The 16962-nt window shown below is 47.1% G+C and overlaps 1 protein-coding gene across 5 annotated transcripts; it reads right to left on the bottom strand.

The window, feature by feature from the left end:
• Positions 1-86: 86 nt before the first annotated feature.
• Positions 87-8656, bottom strand: MCAM (melanoma cell adhesion molecule). 5 transcript variants are annotated; one of them, XM_043994847.1, is made up of 17 exons: positions 8517-8656; positions 6286-6407; positions 5881-6091; positions 5412-5482; positions 5225-5312; positions 4752-4931; positions 4401-4522; positions 4106-4265; positions 3846-3964; positions 3613-3754; positions 3248-3369; positions 2932-3073; positions 2687-2827; positions 2568-2585; positions 2304-2445; positions 1925-2042; positions 99-1154 (listed from the first exon to the last, which is right to left on the bottom strand). In XM_043994847.1, exons 1-17 carry the CDS (start codon positions 8578-8580, stop codon positions 1125-1127), a joined length of 1992 nt encoding a protein of 663 aa, XP_043850782.1. In that variant the 5' UTR covers positions 8581-8656; the 3' UTR covers positions 99-1124. The 5 variants fall into 5 exon arrangements, with proteins under 5 accessions (XP_043850787.1, XP_043850782.1, XP_043850784.1 ...); XM_043994849.1 differs by having other exon boundaries at positions 2304-2442; XM_043994852.1 differs by lacking the exon at positions 1925-2042 and having other exon boundaries at positions 87-1154.
• Between the last annotated feature and the right edge of the window lie 8306 nt (positions 8657-16962).

The raw sequence follows: 16962 nt of genomic DNA, 5'->3' as shown, positions 1-16962 counted from the left end.
TTCTGTTGGCAGACCACTACGCCACTTGCTTTACAGGAAGAGGTCTGCCCAAGTTCTCTTCTAGCATCTGCAACCCTAAAAGCCCCTGGTTCCTGTGCACTAGAGTTAAATAAGGGATTGGAAGCAGAGAAACTTTGGGGATAGTTCAAATTTATTTTTCACATATCTATATATATATATATAAATCCTGCAACAAACTTGTAAATTTACATGCATCCCAACAGAACTATATATATATGTATATATATATACATTTACATACACACACACAGAAACCAAAGCCTTGACCAGATCCCATTTCTAACTTCCAAGTACCATTCACTTTTATTGGGGCCATACCCTAGGATGTGTGCTTCTCAACTGGTAGTATGAGGCTAATGAGCCCCCAGGTTAAATCCCTAACTATAAGGGCCAGTTAGCTTCACAGAGAGAAACTGTTCTGTCTCCTCCTACCCAAGTTAGTCACTGTGACAAGAAACTTGAAAGCTCACATCCTACTGATGGTGGATGAATGGAGGATGGTAGAGAATGAAGGACACCTCATCCCTATGATTTCAGTTGGAAGCCATAAGAAACCCCAAAGTGATTTGAACAACATTGTTGTCAGTGGCTTTCAGAGCCTGCTCCCTGCAGAGCAGGTATGACCACCTTAGTGGGACAGGAATTCTGGTTTAGAGGCACATTGACTCCCACAAATGGATACCACTGTTAGGTATCAAGGCTACCTGAAAAATCTGCTGGCAAAAATGGGACCACTCACTTCAGCTGTTGACAGAAGAACATAGTTATAAGACCTCCACAAATGTCGTGAGAAAGCTGGGGAGCTACAACATCCCTCCAGCACACAGGGGATCTCCTGGGACTCTAAGGCCTCTGCTTGGGGTATGAACTCCACTTGGGCCCCTTAGATAGAGGAGATGATATCCCCATCCTCAAGGTCAGGTAAACTTGATAAGACGATGCAGCCTGGCTTCTTTGCACTCCCTTGGTTTCCACGGTGGATTTTGCAGGAGAGCTGTTTCCATCTATTCAAAGTCATCCCGGGTGCTGATGGTGGAGGGGTAAAAAAGAGCAGAAGCTGTCCCACACAGGGGAGGAGGAAGCACTGCAGGACTTTCTTTGGGCTAGTGCCTCAGATCTATGTATTTCTCTCCCTGGAAGTGGGTGGAGAACAAAAGTGAGAGAAGGATTTGGGAATGGTGGCCCAGGGGAAAGAGACAACACTGGGTATGGAGGAGAGGGTGGTGCAGAAGCTGGTGAACCAGATGCAGCCTCTAATAGAAGCAGCAGAGATGAGGAAGAATGAATGGGGGAAAGAAAAATTTTGACTATGACTTGAGCCTCCATGTCTGGGGCATAGTTAAAAAAAAAAGCCCTAGATTTTGCTTAAAAAACAACAAACGGGGCAACTAGGTGACACAGTGGAGAGAGCACCAGCCCTGGATTCAGGACGACCTGAGTTCAAATGTGACCTCAGATACTTGATACTTACTAGCTGTGTGACTCTGGGCAAGTCACTTAACCCCAATTGCCTCACCAAAAAACCCCCCAAACAACAAAAAACCAACAACAGACAAACCACCTTCTATTTCCCACCTAATGACAAGAGACATGGCAACAAACAGCTGTGAGAAGGACTTCGCTATCTTCCTCATTGAGATCTTCATTTCTGTCACTAGCTGCCTTCTCTCTCCCCTCCCCTCCCAAAACCCCTCGACCCCTATCCTCAGCCTGATAGCTGTGAAAAGGACCAAAGAGACTGAAGCAGGTTGGACTCTGTTCCATGACCCCCTCCACCTCTTCAGGGGAAGACAAAGACCAGGGAGAGTAAATGTCTAGGTTGGGAGGACCAGTTAGGCACCTTCCCCGGTCCCTAGCAAGATGGAGCCAGGCCAGGCACTAGCCGGGGGAAGCTGCCTCCTACCTGGTCTCTTGGTGCCCTCTTGTCTCCGTTGCTTCCCTGCAGGAGGCCCATCTCTTCTGGGAGCTTATCTGACTTAACTTCAACTACAATTTCGTTCTTACGAGCCAGGGGCAGTGTGCTAGGGGAAGGGAGGGAGAGGTTGACAATGTGGGGCACAAGGGTGCAAGGGCTGAAGTGCTGGGTGCTATGGGAAACATTGTTCCTCCAGGAACAGTTCCGAGGGAAATGGGATTGGGAGGTGTGATCAATGGAAGCTGGGGTGGTGGGCAATGAAGCATGCATTCTCTCCCCATCCCCCATAGTCCCCCTTCAGCACAGGAGCAGGCAGGGGCCAACCCTTGGCAGCAAACAGGCTGGCAAGAGGGCACATTATTCTTACATTTCCTGTTTGCCTGATCGCCCACAAGGCATCTTGCCCTTCTTGTAGAGGAAATAAAGGACAGCACCCAACACAGCCAGCAACAGGATACAGACGATGACCGCCACGATGACCACTCCCTTGCTCTCTTGCTTTGTTCCTGCTACCCAAAGACATCCATTCACTGCCTGTGATGGATTTTCTCCCTCTCCTCTTGTCCTCTGCCCTCAGTCCAGGGCTCACAATTCACAGCAGGAGCAGGGGAGGAAGTCAGGCAATACTCACCTTTCTTGACTGGGTCTCCTGGGGTGGGCACAGGAAGGAAGAGGGGGAGTGAGTAAGGTGAGTGAACGAGCACTTCTCTGCCCTGCCCTTTTCTATTCTTCCTTTTGGGCCTGACTTACCTGTAGAGGTGCTGTTGCCTTTGGCAGAAGGACTGCTGGTGGTGGTGGTGGTGGTGGTGGTGGTGGTGGTGGTGGTGGTGGTGGTGCTCTGGCTGCTGGTAGTATTCTCAGCGGTAGTGATGGTGGGGGTGGTCAAATTGGCTGGAAGGTAGAGAAGGGGGTTAGAAATAGTGGAGGAGGAGGTAATGTTCCTTGGGGGCTTCCTTCTTGCTTGCTTGCTTCCTCTCATGAGCAGAGGATCTTACCCAGCTCCAGGAAGATGGTGGTCTTGTTACTTCCCAGGGAATTGGACGCCTGGCATACGGCACCCTTCTCTAGCAGTTCTGGAATCACTCGGACTTTCAAAGTACTCAGGACAGTCTGAAAATCCTTGTCATGTTCATGGACCTGCCCAAGAAATGGCCCAGCTCAGCAGATGGACACTGCGTCAAGGAGTGGGGACGGGAAGATGTAGTGAGGGAGCACCTCAGGTCCTGGGTAGTAGAGGCCTGAAGGTCAGGGTGTGGGTATTCATTGGGGAGGAAGAACCCACTGGGGTTACGGGTGGTAACCCCCTCTTACCGTTCCATTGACACTCCAAGAGATGGTGGGCCTGGGTTGCCCTGAGACCTCACATGTCAGGTTCACCACTTCATTCTCTCTTACCCAGATGTGTGCTTCCTTTGCCATCACCCACGGAGACCCTGGGAGAGAGGGAAGGGTGGAGTAGAGCCAGGTGTCCTAGGATCTGTTTGTTTGCTTGCTTTACCTGGGTAAATTTTCCTAGCCTGGGTCCCTTTCCACCTGGGCAGGGTTAGGGGTTCCTGTTCACAGGGAGTTGGCATTTCAGAAGGAAGCATATAGATATCAGAATATCAGCTAAGAAAAGAGCCAACAAAACAACAAAGCATGAAAATGAGTTTATCCCCACCCCCAAAGGACCTCACCATTAATGGTGACATTGACCAGTTGTGCCTGTTTCAGGCCGGGCACTTTGGGCACAGAGGCCACACAGAAATAGCCTCCTCCTGCCTCCCTAGTCACGTTGGTCAGATGCAATACAGATCCATTCTTCAATACCTCCTCGGTCTAGATGAGAAAGTTCAGGGAGAGGGGAAGTTAGTGGGCTTGCCTTTTTTCACCCTGTCCCACCCCAGACCTACCTATCCTACTTGGATACCTTTTCTCGCTTCCAGTGGAATACCACAGGTTGGGAGCTCTCTGCAGAACAATTGAGTTTCAGGCTGCTGCCCTCCAATATCACCGGAGCCTTGGGTCGCACCTGGACGTTGGACACATCTGGGGACACAGCCAACAGTATTGGGACATGCATAACGCAACCCTCCATAGCCCAAAGAAATCTTGCGGGCCTCCATCACCTTGCCTAGGGTTTCACTTCCCAATGACCTCCCTCTTCCCTTGGGCATCAGGCCCTCTTACAGTTCACCAAGAGTTGCTGCTGGTCAGTTGCCTCTGCTCCAGTTTCAAAGTCCAGACCCAAGCACTCATACAGTCCGCTGTGATGCCTCTGTGCTCGCTCCAGGATCAGTACCCCATCACTTACATTTTCTACGTCAACCCAACTGACACTGGTCAGGTCCTGGGGGAAGAGCGAGGCAGTTGGAAGGTAAAGAGGGAGACAACCTGATGTCAGGAAACACTAGCTTTCTACCACAATTCCCTGACCTGACCCGAGTCGCCTGGGGTCTTGTCCAGGCCGCCATGCCCTCTTCACCTGCTTCCGGATTGTGAAGTGTGGTGGAGGGTTTCCGTCCGACAAGCATTTGAGCTCGACCCTGTCTCCTTCCTTTAGCAGTCTACTTGGCATCACCTCTAGCCACACCTTCTCCATTGGGTCTAGAGGGACACAAGCAGTAGCACTGAGCTTCAGGCACCTTAACCACCCACCTCTGGGAGAGGGCAAAGCTGTTAGTACTGGTTTCCTGTGCAACGGGAGAAGGGGAGGTTGGGGCCTGGAGAGGGAAGCGGTAAAGAAGAAAGAACAGCTGCTGGGCTCTAGTGTGACCCTACCCCACTGGAAACACAAACGCAGAAAGATCCACTTAAGGGGAGGAGCAGGACTCACAGTAGACGGTGACATTGACCTCCTTGGATTCTTTCATGTGGTCACCCCCGGGAAGCCGGTAGCTGAGCTCACAGTAAAAGAGGGCCTCCTTATCCTCTTTATCCAGCTGTGCCCACAGAGTGCTTTTCACAGTGTAGAGCCCACTCGACTCTTTGGTTCGTAATTCTGTAATTCTGATCCCTGAAAAGGGTGGGTAAAGGAAGAAAAAGGTTACAGCCTCTCTCCTAAATGAGCCAGACTGCTAGTATCTACCCGTGTCCCTGACTAGAGGACACTAGGCAGCTGGCTCTATTCTCTGCCTCTTAGACCATTACCTTTTAGATAATCTAATACCAATTTCATCTGATAGCCACAGGGTGGGTACTATTCCCTCCAAGAAAGATAAGAGAAATGGGAATGGCTGACTGGCACAGCAAAGGGTCTCCTCAAAGGTGGGCAGTGGACAGCTGGGCACAGGACACATTGTTACTCACTATTATTCTCTTCTTTCAGGGGCCTCCTGTTTTTATACCAGGTGACCTGTGGGATCGGATATCCATCCTCCCCATTGCAGGTGGCAACCTGGGAAGAAAGATGCCAAACCTGAGTATTCCTGGGTCCCTAAGCATTGGATCCCGGTCTCTCTAGTTCCTAATTCTCCTTTGCCTATGCATTTCTTACCTCCTGAGGGACCTGGCTGGTCACAGAGATGCCAGAAGTGCTGGCCTGGATTGTAGGCTCCTTGGGGGCTTCTGTAAGTTTGATCGGATAAGTGAGTGAGGGGCAACAGATAGGCATGTAGAAGTGGAAACATAACAGAAGATCCATACAGACATACAAAGGAGAAAAGGCAGTGCCAGGGAACCCAAGACAGTTATCCATGGGCAAGAGGGGAAGAATATGCTGGTTAATAATGGATGGATAGGCAAGTCAACCCCAATTGCCTCACCAAAAAAAAAAAGGAAGAATGGATGGAAGCAGGGGCAGCTAGGTGGTGCAGTGGATAAAGCACTGGCCCTGGATTCAGGAGGACCCAAGTTCAAATCCAGACAAAGACACTTGACACTAGTTGTGTCACCTTGGGCAAGTCACTTAACTCCTATTGCCCCCCCCCACACACACACACAAAAGAATGGATGGAAGCACTTACTATAAATGCGGAGCTGGGTGTATTTCTTTTGGGTGCGGGAGCCACCAGTTTTGACCTGGCAAATGAAGATACGCTCATCTTTGGGGGTAACATGTGCCAAAGAAAGGTTGGCCCCATCCAGGAGAGTGAGTCGGTGTTCGTATTCACCAGGATCAGGCTGGCCCTGACCCCGGCGCACTTGAAACATGCGAATGTGTTGATCCTTATGTGTCTAAGGGATGGAGGGAAGAATGAATGGAACAATATGAGGGTTACCAAGATACCTTAGGAATAGAGGTATCACCCACTCCCAAGGGACAGTGGTAGTTCCCCTTAACCTTTGGCAATGCCAAGGGTGCCATTAGCCCATGCTTCTTCCCCTCACCCTGACTCTCCCTTTTTGCCTCCAAGTGTCTATGCACTTACAAAGAACCAGTCGACATGGCTGAGGTTGACAATGGGCAAGGAGCTGTCACAGTTAAGACGGGCGTTGTCTCCCACTTGAAACTCTTGTATTTCTGTGATGGGTTCCACCTCACCAGGCACTCCTAGAATGGGATGGTGAACATGGATGTGTGTGCAAGGAGAAGGGGAGAATCATTAGGAGCCCCTACCCAAGCAGCTGTTCCCAGTTCCAGCTGTTTTCCCATCAGCCTCTCCCCCCACCCCCACCTTGTTCCCTAACAGCTGTCCTCTTAACTCCTTGAGAGATGGGGTCTGACCCTGGCCTTGTCCTCTCTCAACTCCTTCTCTCCCTTGGCTGGGTTTCCTCCCCTCTCAGGCTACCAGGCCCCTACTGGACAGGAGTCAGGGATATTTGGGTCCTAGAGGCACCTGCTTAGTTAGGGTGGAGCCCTGGAGATGAAGCTAGATCTCTCCAGAAGCCAGATGGCAGAGGAAGAGAGAGGGGCAGCCCTGGCTTGGAGCCGAGAGGAAGCCCTCCTTTCAGCTTTCTTCTGGTGAGCTCAGGCTGTGGGAATGTCAGGCATTTGTCTGGTTGGGGAGGGCTGGGGCAGCAAATACAGCTATTCTTTGTGTGCCACCCTCCCAGAGGTAAAGGGAAGGTGCTAGGCCTATGTGACCTCTCCTCAAATGGTCAGTGTTCTCTTCCTGTACCAGGGACATGCCCTGGGCCTGAAGCACATCACTCCACATGGGGCATCCTCTCTTGCTTCCTTCATTTGTCACCACCTAGCACCCTGGAACCCTCAGGAGCAATTACATTTAAGAACATGAGGTGGTAGGCCAGTGAACCCCAGGATTCTCTGCTCCCCTCATCCCTGTTCCTGCCCCCTCCTAGGATGATGTCACTGGTGCCAGTTGTTCGTGCCCGCACTGCCATCCCCTTCAGGCTGGTGATGTCATCAGTCCTGTGGCCAGGGCTGTATGTAGGGAAGTCTGGGTCTGAATCCTGACACTACAGTACATGAATGGGGATACCATGGTGGTGGGAGGGAACTGGCATAGGTGTAGAACCAGAGGGGCTGCCCTTCATTAAAGAGAGAGGCAGAAGTTCAGTTGCTGTGCCTCAGTTTCTTTTCTTGTAAGAGAGTTGGCTTGGGTCAGTTGAACATACTTCAGAGTTCAGAAGCCCATTTTAGCTCTTTCCCCAGAAATAAACCTAGTCTGGGAGGTGGCGCCAGGGACCCCTGGGACTGCACTGGGAACAGGGCCAGAGAACTGGGTACTGCCCCTTCATCCTCCACCCCCCAGCCTGACTGGGGCAGGGCCTTGGGGAGCCCAAGCCAAGAGAAACATCTGTAGCTCTATTCCGGGCCATACAAGGGCAGAGGGGACCCCGGTGTGCCCAGCTCCCTGCTCAGGGATGAAAAGAGTATGGAAGCAAAGAGTGGGGCCCTTGCTCCTGGACTGTCTACAAATGCTCCTGAGCTCGGTGGGTCTAGGAGCCTGGACTTCCTCTGTCCCTAGGGGGCTTTGCCTTGGCTAAAGTACCTGAGTCCTCTTTCCTTCCTCCCCTAGCATAGGCAGGCTTCAGACCAGATACCCTCCTCCTCTGGCTGGTAGTTCTGCCAACGCCCAGGGCGGGAGGGGAGTCCCGGCCGCCCATCCCCCTCCCCACCTCACCTCCAACTTGGCCCTCTGCCCGGGCTAAAAAAAAACCAAACAACAACAACAAAAAAAACAAACAACCAAAAAACGGGAGGAGGGGCTCTGGCTCCCGGGACTCTCCCCCATCCCCGCTAGAAAAACCGCCATCCCTCGCAAGAGGCGGTTATTTCATTCAGGATTTTGGGGGAAGGGGCATAGGCAACGCTACTGGCCGCCTCCACCAGGGTTCCCCCCACATAAGGCGAGCATATGGGGGAGATGCACTCTCCACTCCACTCCTCGAAGGCTCCCGATCCGCTCCAACACTCCTTCCCCGACTCAGCAGTTGCCAATACCGGCCCCCCCAACCACGATCGCGATCCTGGGACTCGGGAAGCCCGCAACTCTGCTCAGCCGCAGCTGCAAGTACCACTCTGAGGCTGCACGAGCAGTCTGCTGTCTCCGGGATGGGGCACAGAAGGGGTCTCGTGCGCCCAGATGCCAGGACCCCATCCCCGCCCCCCACCAAACAAGTCTCATTAGAAGCGCCCCCGAAGTCCCCAGGCCATGCGGTCCCCTGCTTCGCTGGGGGCTCCTGGCAAACTCACCAGCCGAGCGGCGGCAGCAGCAGGCGGTCAGCAGAAGAGCGCAGAGCAGCCTGGTCAGATCCATGTTTCCCGGCCGGAGGGCTAAAGCCGAGTGAGCTAGCTCACAGCAGCCCGGGGGCTGACGTCAGGGGGGCGGAGGGAGGGGGCCTGAAGCTCCCGGACCATCTGCCCCGCCTCTCGCAGCCCCCCGCCCCCCTCCTGGTTCTGCAACCCCAAGGGGCCAGGGTCCCCATTTACACGTTTTCCTGGAGTTGCATGGGCCAGAATGGGGACGAGAACATAAAAGGAGGCTCATTTCGTCCCCCCAAATCTACGGTCTTTAACTGGGGGCAGGGGATAGGAGGAGGGAGAGAAAGAAGGGACCGAGACAGGTGTCTCGGGGGCCGGACGGACTGAACCACCGAGAAAGTCCGGAAGAGATTATCAAGGACTTGGCTTTCTTTCCCAGGACATCTAAGCACCACTCCCTCTTCCAAATCCGCCCCCCGCCCCGTGGATCTTTCTTCTCGCCTCGAATACTCACACACCGAGCCACCCACACATACACATGTACCCCTACCCAGGACCCTTTTAACTCTGACCCCAAGGAGATTCGAATGTCTGGGTTCCTTAGGTAACTTCCCCCAGCAATTTCCCAGCACCAAATGGGGAGCAAATAGCAGACAAAGTCCCTAGTATCTCAGTCAAACCGACCCTCCGAGTCCTGCCCCGCCCCGCCCCGCCCCTCCTCCTCCCTTCTAAGCTCAGACCCGCTCAGCTCCTCTCCCAGACTAATGCTCTTCACCATCGCAGCTCAGGTCAGGGCATCGATCGCTTTCGGACAGATTGCACCAGCCACCTCGCTCCCTCAGCTCCTCCCTGGCACTCCAGCGACTGCTGAAGCCCTTCCCGTTTCTCTCTGGCACATTTTTGGCATGGGGGCGGGGGGTTGGCGGCTAGGCAGCCTTCTTTCTAACCCGACACACACCAAGACAGCTTGGTGACAGGGGAAGGCGAGTTTTGAATGGTTGTACCCTTTCATTCTCACCCCCTAGCAACTCCTGCTGTGGATCAGGGTGTGGGGTGGGAGGTTCCTTGGTGCTGATGAGAGTATTGGGCCCCTACCCCCAGCCTACTGTTCTCCAGCTACCCCCAGGGATCTACAGAAGCCTGACCAGCTTGCACACCCGTTTGCATTTTGCTCTGCAACTCGTGTGCTGTGTGATGATGGGCCAGTTATTTCTCCTAGCTGGCTGGGTCTCAGTTTCTTCATCTTGACAAGGAGCCTGCACTAGGTGATCTCTGACTTCTAATATTCTGTGATTCTTTACCTCACCTGTATGAATAATATCAGGCAGCATTTATTAAGAGCTTAAAAGTTTGCCAACTATTTTAGCCTCTAACGTATGAGTTCCTAACCTTGGGGTCCGCGAAACTCGGATGGAGAAAAAACATTACATCTTTATTTTCATTAAGGGAAATTTAGCATTTCCTTAAATTATGAATTAAAAAAAAAACCCTATTCTGAGAAAGGGTCTATAGGCTTCACCAGAACTCCACAACACAATAAAGGTTGACCTTCTGCTCTGCTTTTCTTCAGGTTTATTATTTATTTATTCATAAAGAATAAAGGGAATCATTAATGCTCTGATCATGTCTGCTGCTGTCATGCTGATTAAAAAACCGTCATTGACTTCCCATTGTCTATGAACTCCCTATCCTGGCGTCCAAGGACATTCACATTTTGTCTCCAGTCTGATCTTCTACCCTTAGCTCATACACATTTCCAGCCAAACTCGATTGCTCCCTATTGCTTGTTCTCCTGCCCACACCCCATTCTTATCTTACATGGAACGAGCTATTCCTCATTTCTGTCTATCCCTTGTTCAAAAGTACCACTTCACTTATGTGAATTTCCCTGGTCCCTCTAACTTGAAGTATTCTTTCCCTCCTCTTATCTCTTCTAGCACTACCAGGAGTTCCCTGTATTTATCACATTTTTCCTCTTGTATCATAGATATTTGCTTATAGGCTCATCTTCTAATAGATTGTAGACTCTGAGTAAGGGTTGTTTGCTATTTCATCTTCATATCTTTTGGGGCCTGGCCCAATGTTTCTGCATACAATAGACACTTGCCCCAGCTCCTAGATACAGTTGAATTAAAAGTTCTCTAAGGTTTCTACCAACTCTAAATAACAGTGACCTTGTCACTTGTACAGTGAGGAGAAACAAGTGATTGGGGGAGGGCTCAGAGTCCTTGAACCTATTGCCCACATCCTAGCCCTTCTGGATCTATCTTATCCATCTGCCACAGCATCTCCTCTCTGGTCATCGATTGTGGTGGTTCAGCCCAAGTTGAGAAGGACAGGTGATCTGATTTCAATTGCCTATTTTCAGATGAGCAACCCTGCCTGGTTGGGGCTCAGGTGAGGTAGAATAGTTTTATTTTTGTTTGGGTGGGGGTGGAGAACAATTGAAAAAACCTCTCATTAAAGACTTCCCCGAAACCCCAATATTTCCTTAAACTCAGTCCAGACCTAGATCTAAGGTCCCCCTTTTCTTTAGGTGAGAATGAACCCCTCCTGACCTGAGGATTACTGAACAGGATCAAGGTTCCCTAGGGGTCCATCTTGACAAGGTTCACCAAAGATCCCACTACTTTAGCCTCCAGTTTCTCCCAGGATCCTTTGTCCATATCAGCTCTTCAGGGAAAAAGGAGAGAAAAGTATGGGCCACCTTTTATCCCAAACCTCCTCTAGGGTCTGATCTGGGGGACTAGGAAGGGGGCTTTCTCAGAACGGGAGGGAACTCTGGTATTTGACAGTGCTGAAAGCGAGCTTAGTGTAGATGAAGCTGAGATTTCTTATAAGAATAGGGGTAATAAGAACAAAAAGATGTGTGTGTGTGTGTGTTAGTGATGACGCAGATTTGGATGACTGATGACTCCACAAACCACATTAGCTTCTGTGTTCCAGATATTTACAGATGCCCCTCTTCCTCCTAGCACTCTCCTTTGATAGATAGCTGGGAAAGCAAAGCAGGAGGGTTTGGGGTTGGGGGAGGGAGGGAGGGAGGCATGGACCCTAGAATCCTCTGCTTCCTGAATGCCTTCTGATCCAGATGAGACTTAGGTGCCTGGGATATCATAGGCCAGGTACCCCAGTTTACCCAGAATTCAGGAAGGGTATGAAGGGGAATTTGGGTGGGAGAAGAATGAGGGTTACTGTTTGAAAAACAGAGGAAGGGATGACTCAAACGTACTGTCAAATTTTTTTTTTTTTACAAGGCCAAGGACTGAGCAGTGAACTGCCTGCCCTTCCCCCTCCCTTCCTCCTTTCCTTCCACTTAACACCATTAACTCACCATCCTTCTTCTGGCTTCCTTTCTCCTGCCTGAGAGGGAAGCCAGCCAACGATCGGGCAGTTTACAAGGACAGACACTTCTAGATTCTTCTTTAGCTTCAGGGAAAGGAGAAGGAATAGGCAGGGGCAGCATCCAAAGAGTTGGAATTAAGGTTATAAATCAGGGAGAATTCCCTGGTCATTTCTATCCAGTTAGGAATGTCAAGCCAAATCTCCTTATTTATAGTAAATAAGACCCTCCAGCTCCCCCTCTCTAATTAAACCTGATAGTTTTTGTATTTTTTTTTGTGGGAGTGGTGAGAATGGACTAAAGGTAGTAAACAACATGTGGTGAGGTGTCCTTTTTGTTTTTTTTCCCTTCAAAATAAATATTTATTATTAACATTCATTTTTTAAAAAATTTTAGGCAGGGCAATGAGGGTTAAGTGACTTGCCTAAGGTCACACAGCTAGTAAGTGTCATGTGTCAGAGGCCAGATTTGAAATCAGGTCCTCCTGACTCCAGGGCCGGTGCTCTATCCACTGCACTACCTAGCTGCTCATCCTCCCAACATTCATTTTTTAAAAAAATTTGAGTTCTGAGGTTTTTCCCTCTCTCTGGCTCCTCCCCCACCCATTGAGAGAACAAGTAGTATATCAACTATATATGTAAAATCATGCAAAACATTTCCATATTAGCCATTTTGGGGGGAAAAAAGGCAAGAAAAAAATTTTTTTAATATGCTTCAATCTTCACTCAGACTACATCAGTTTTCTCTCTGGGCGTAGATATCATTTTTCATCATAAGTCCTTCAGAATTGTTTTGGATCATTGTATTGATCTATTGCTGAAAGTATATACAATATTCTCCTAGTTCTATTCACTTCACTTTTCATCAGTTCATATAAGTCTTCCCAGGTCTTTCTGAAACCATCCTGTTCATCATTTCCTTTCTTTTCTTTTCTTTTTTTTTTTGGTCGGGGCAATGGGGGTTAAGTGATTTGCCCAAGGTCACACAGCTAGTAAGTGTCAAGTGTCTGAGACAGGATTTGAACTAAGGTCCTCCTGAATCCAGGGTCGGTGCCTTATTCACTGAGCCACCTAGCTGCCCCCATCATTTCTTATAATATCATAGTATTCCATCACAATCATATACCACAACTTATTTAGCCATTTCCCAATTGATGAGCATCCCCTCAATTTCCAGAAAGAGCTGCTATGAATATATATATGGATCCTTTGGCTTTTTTCTTTCATCTCTTTGGGATACAGACTTAGTTGTGGTATAGTTGGGGTCAAGGTTATGCAGAATTTGATAGTGCTTTGGGCATAGTTCCAAATTGCTCTCCAGAATGGTTGGATCAGTTCACAACTCCACCAATGGTGCATTAGTGTTCCAATTTTTCCATATCCCCTCCAACATTTGTCATTTTCCTTTTCTGTCATGTTAGTCAATCTGGTGGGTGTGAGGTGGTACTTCAGAGTTATTTTAATTTGCATTTCTCTAATCATTAGTAATTTAAAGCATTTTTTTCATATGACTATACATAGCTTTGATTTCATTTGAAGACTTCCTGTTCATATCCTCTAACCATTTGTCAATTGGGGAATGACTCATATTTTTATAAATTTGGCTCAGTTCCTTATGTGTTTGAGAACTGGACCTTTATTAGAGAAACTTGCTGTAAAATCCTCTCCCCCCAACCCCCTCCATTTCATACTTTCCTTCTAATCTTGGCTGCTTTAATTTTGTTTGTGCAAAACCTTTTAAATTAAACAAAATTATCCATTTAATTCCTGGGATTTTTTTTTAATCTCTTCTTTAGTTCTACCTTTATCCATAGATCTAACAGGTAAAATTTTCTATGTTCCCCTAATTTACTTATAATACCATCCTCTATGTCTAAATCATTTGGATTTTATCTTGGTATATCATGTGAGGTGTTGGTTTATACCTAGTTTCTGCCAAACTGCTTTCCAGTTTTCATGGCAATTTTTGTCAAATAGTGAGTTCTTGTCCCCAAAAGCTTGGATTTTGGGGTTTATCAAATAACAGATTGCTATGGTCATTTACTACTGTGTATTACATACCTAATCTATTCCATTCATCTATCACTCTATCTCTTAGCCAGTAACAGATTGTTTTCATGATTACCACTTTGTAATACAGTTTGAAATCTGGTATTGCTAGGCCACCTTTGTCACATTTTTTCATTGATTTCCTCAATATTCTTGACCTTTTGTTCTTCAGATGAACTTTGTTATTATTTTTCTATCTCCATAAAATAATTGTTTGGCAGTTTGATTGGTAAGTAAATAAGTACCTTATATAAATATATAAACATATAAATAAGTAAATTAACTTAGGTAGAATTGTCATTTTAATTATTTTGGCTCAGCCTACCCATGAACAGTTGATATTTCTCCAATTGTTTTAGATCTGTCTTTATTTGTGTAAAATTTCTTTTGTAATTGTGTTCATTTAGTTCTTGGATTTGTCTTGGCAGGTAGATTCCCAAGTATTTTATACTCCCTGCAGTTATTTTATTTATTTAGTGACATTTCATTTTAATAAGATTCGAGTTCCAAATTTTTCTCCCTCCCTCCCTCCCGAAGACCTTACAAGCAATCTGATATAGGTTATACATGTACAATCATGTTAAACACATTCCCACATTTGTCATGTTGTAAAAGAATAATCAGAACACAAAGGAAAAATGAGAAAGAAAAAAAAAACAAGTGAAAATCGTATGCTTCGATCTGTGTTCAGACTCCATAGTTCCTTCTTTGGATGTGGAGAGCATTTCCTATCATGAGTCTTTTGGAATGGTCTTGAATCATTGTATTGCTGAGAAGAGCAAAGTCTATCATAGTTGAATTTCTCTTTCTATCTCTTCCTGTTGGACTTTAGGCATTTTCTTGATTTCAAAAAGAACCTAGGAGAAATGGAGTGAGTAACATTGTAGAGGATTCCAAGAGGATTAATACTGATGGGAAGTGTTAGGAGTAAGTTATGAAATAGGGTAAAGAGTGAGAAGATAGTTTAGGGGAGCTCTTGGGAGGTGATAAACAGCTGCTTCCTAGCTCCACAGAGCTTGAAACAGGAAAAATTAGGATAAATAGTGTAGGATGGGGAAAAGCACACTGGCTTTAGAATTAGGAAACAGATTTAAATCCCAGCTGCCACACTTATTAGCTGTTTCACCTTAGACAAATCACTACACATTAGTTTTTACATATGTGGAATGTGAACAATAGTACTTATAATTCCCATCACATTGTGATGTTCAAATGAAATAATGTACATAAAGTATTTTCCAAATCTTAAAGCCAGATGTTGTTATTCTTGTTCTTGTTCTTATTATTATAGCAGGAAGGGGATAAAGTTAGACCAAAGAAAGTGGAAAGAACACAGGAGTAAGATTAAAATCCCACTTCTGGCACCTTGGACCAATTATTTAATCTTCTGGGCCTCAGTTTCCTCATCTGTAAAATGAAAGGGTTGGACAAGATGGCCTCTCCCTGGGGCAGGGCAATCCTTTTACTCTTCCCTAATGGTTCAATCTCTCACCACAGTGGCTACTCTAAATTTCTTCATCCCTCCTCAAGGCTCCCATGGCATCCTTTGATCAACTGGTTCAGCTGAGGGGTTCATTTACACTTCAAAAAAAATTGATGTCATTTGCTGAGAGCTCTCTTTTCATTTCACATCACTCAGACATCTTTCCCTAGTATCTGTTCTACCCCATCTCTCATGAAATGATGGACCTTCTCCTTGACAAGACAAATACACATATCTCTGATCCCAACCCATCCCATCAAATCCATCCCATCCTATCCTGCCTTCTTCAGATGATTCCCCCCCTTGATCAGCACCCCCTTTAATCTTCAACAACTCCTTTTCTCCTTAACTACTGACTCCTTTCCTACTACCTCCAAACATACCCATGTCTCTTCCACCCTTAAAAGAGCCCCTGTTGATCCTACTATTCTTGATATGATATATTAGTTCCCATCCTATGTTTCTCCTCCCCTTCTTAGTTAAAAAGTTGAAAAAAGTCAATTCCTCCATTTCCTCTCTGCTCACTTCTAAACTCTCTGCAACCTGGCTTCCAAACTCATCATTCAACTAAGACTTCTCTCTCCAAAGTTCCCAATGAATTTTTTTTTTAGGAGTAGTTAGTAAGTTTATTTGGTGAAAGCAGAGAGCAGGTACGGCAAAGAGGACATGTGGTGGGGGGTGGAAGGAAGCATGCTGGTAACCTTGACAATGTAGTTAGTTGCTTCAGGAATGAGAGGATCATTTTCACACTGAGAAAGTTAGAGGATTCTTTGTGGAAAGGGGACTTTTGTTCTCAGCCACTGAGCACCATCTGGTCTAGCTTTTCATCACTGATACAACCATTGCTGTCCCCATGCCCTGCCACCAACACTTCCACTTCTTCCTCTGTCGTCTTCTCACCTAGAATGATGAGGACATGTCATATTTCAGCCCCCATGATTGTGCTGTTCCCTTCCTTATCAGACACCTCTAACGTAGTCTTTTTTTTTTCAACAACATTTATTTTATTTTTTCCAGTTACATGTAAAGGTAGTTTTCAACATTCATTTTCATAAGATTTAGAGTTTCAAATTTTTCTCCCTCCCTCCCTTTCCTCCCCCCTCCACAAGACATCAACCAGGTTATATATGTACAATCCATAAGTGCTCTTTTTATCGTTTTTTTTCTATGGGGGTGGATAATATGCTTCATCATCAGTCCCTTGGGATTATCTTGGATCATTGTATTTCTGAGAGTAGTTAAGTCGTTCACAATTGCTCATTGAGCCATACTGCTGTCATTATGCACAATGTCCTCCCAGTTCTGCTTACTTCACTATACATCAGTTCATATGAGTCTTTCCAGTTTTTTTCTGGTATCCTGTTTGTCATTTCCTATAGCACAATACCATTCCACTATAGTCATATATCACAGCTTCTTCAATCATTCTTCATTTGATGGACATTCCCTTGATTCCCAGTTCTTAGCCACCACAAAGAGTTGCTATAAATATTTTTTGTACAATTTTCCCCCCTTTTCTCTTTTTCATGATCATCATTGTTCAGTTTCCCTCCATCCTATTCC

Source organism: Dromiciops gliroides, chromosome 3, assembly GCF_019393635.1.
Source record: "Dromiciops gliroides isolate mDroGli1 chromosome 3, mDroGli1.pri, whole genome shotgun sequence".
In the NCBI taxonomy this organism is placed as follows: Eukaryota; Metazoa; Chordata; class Mammalia; order Microbiotheria; family Microbiotheriidae; genus Dromiciops; species Dromiciops gliroides.
This window is presented reverse-complemented; position numbering and strand designations above follow the sequence as displayed.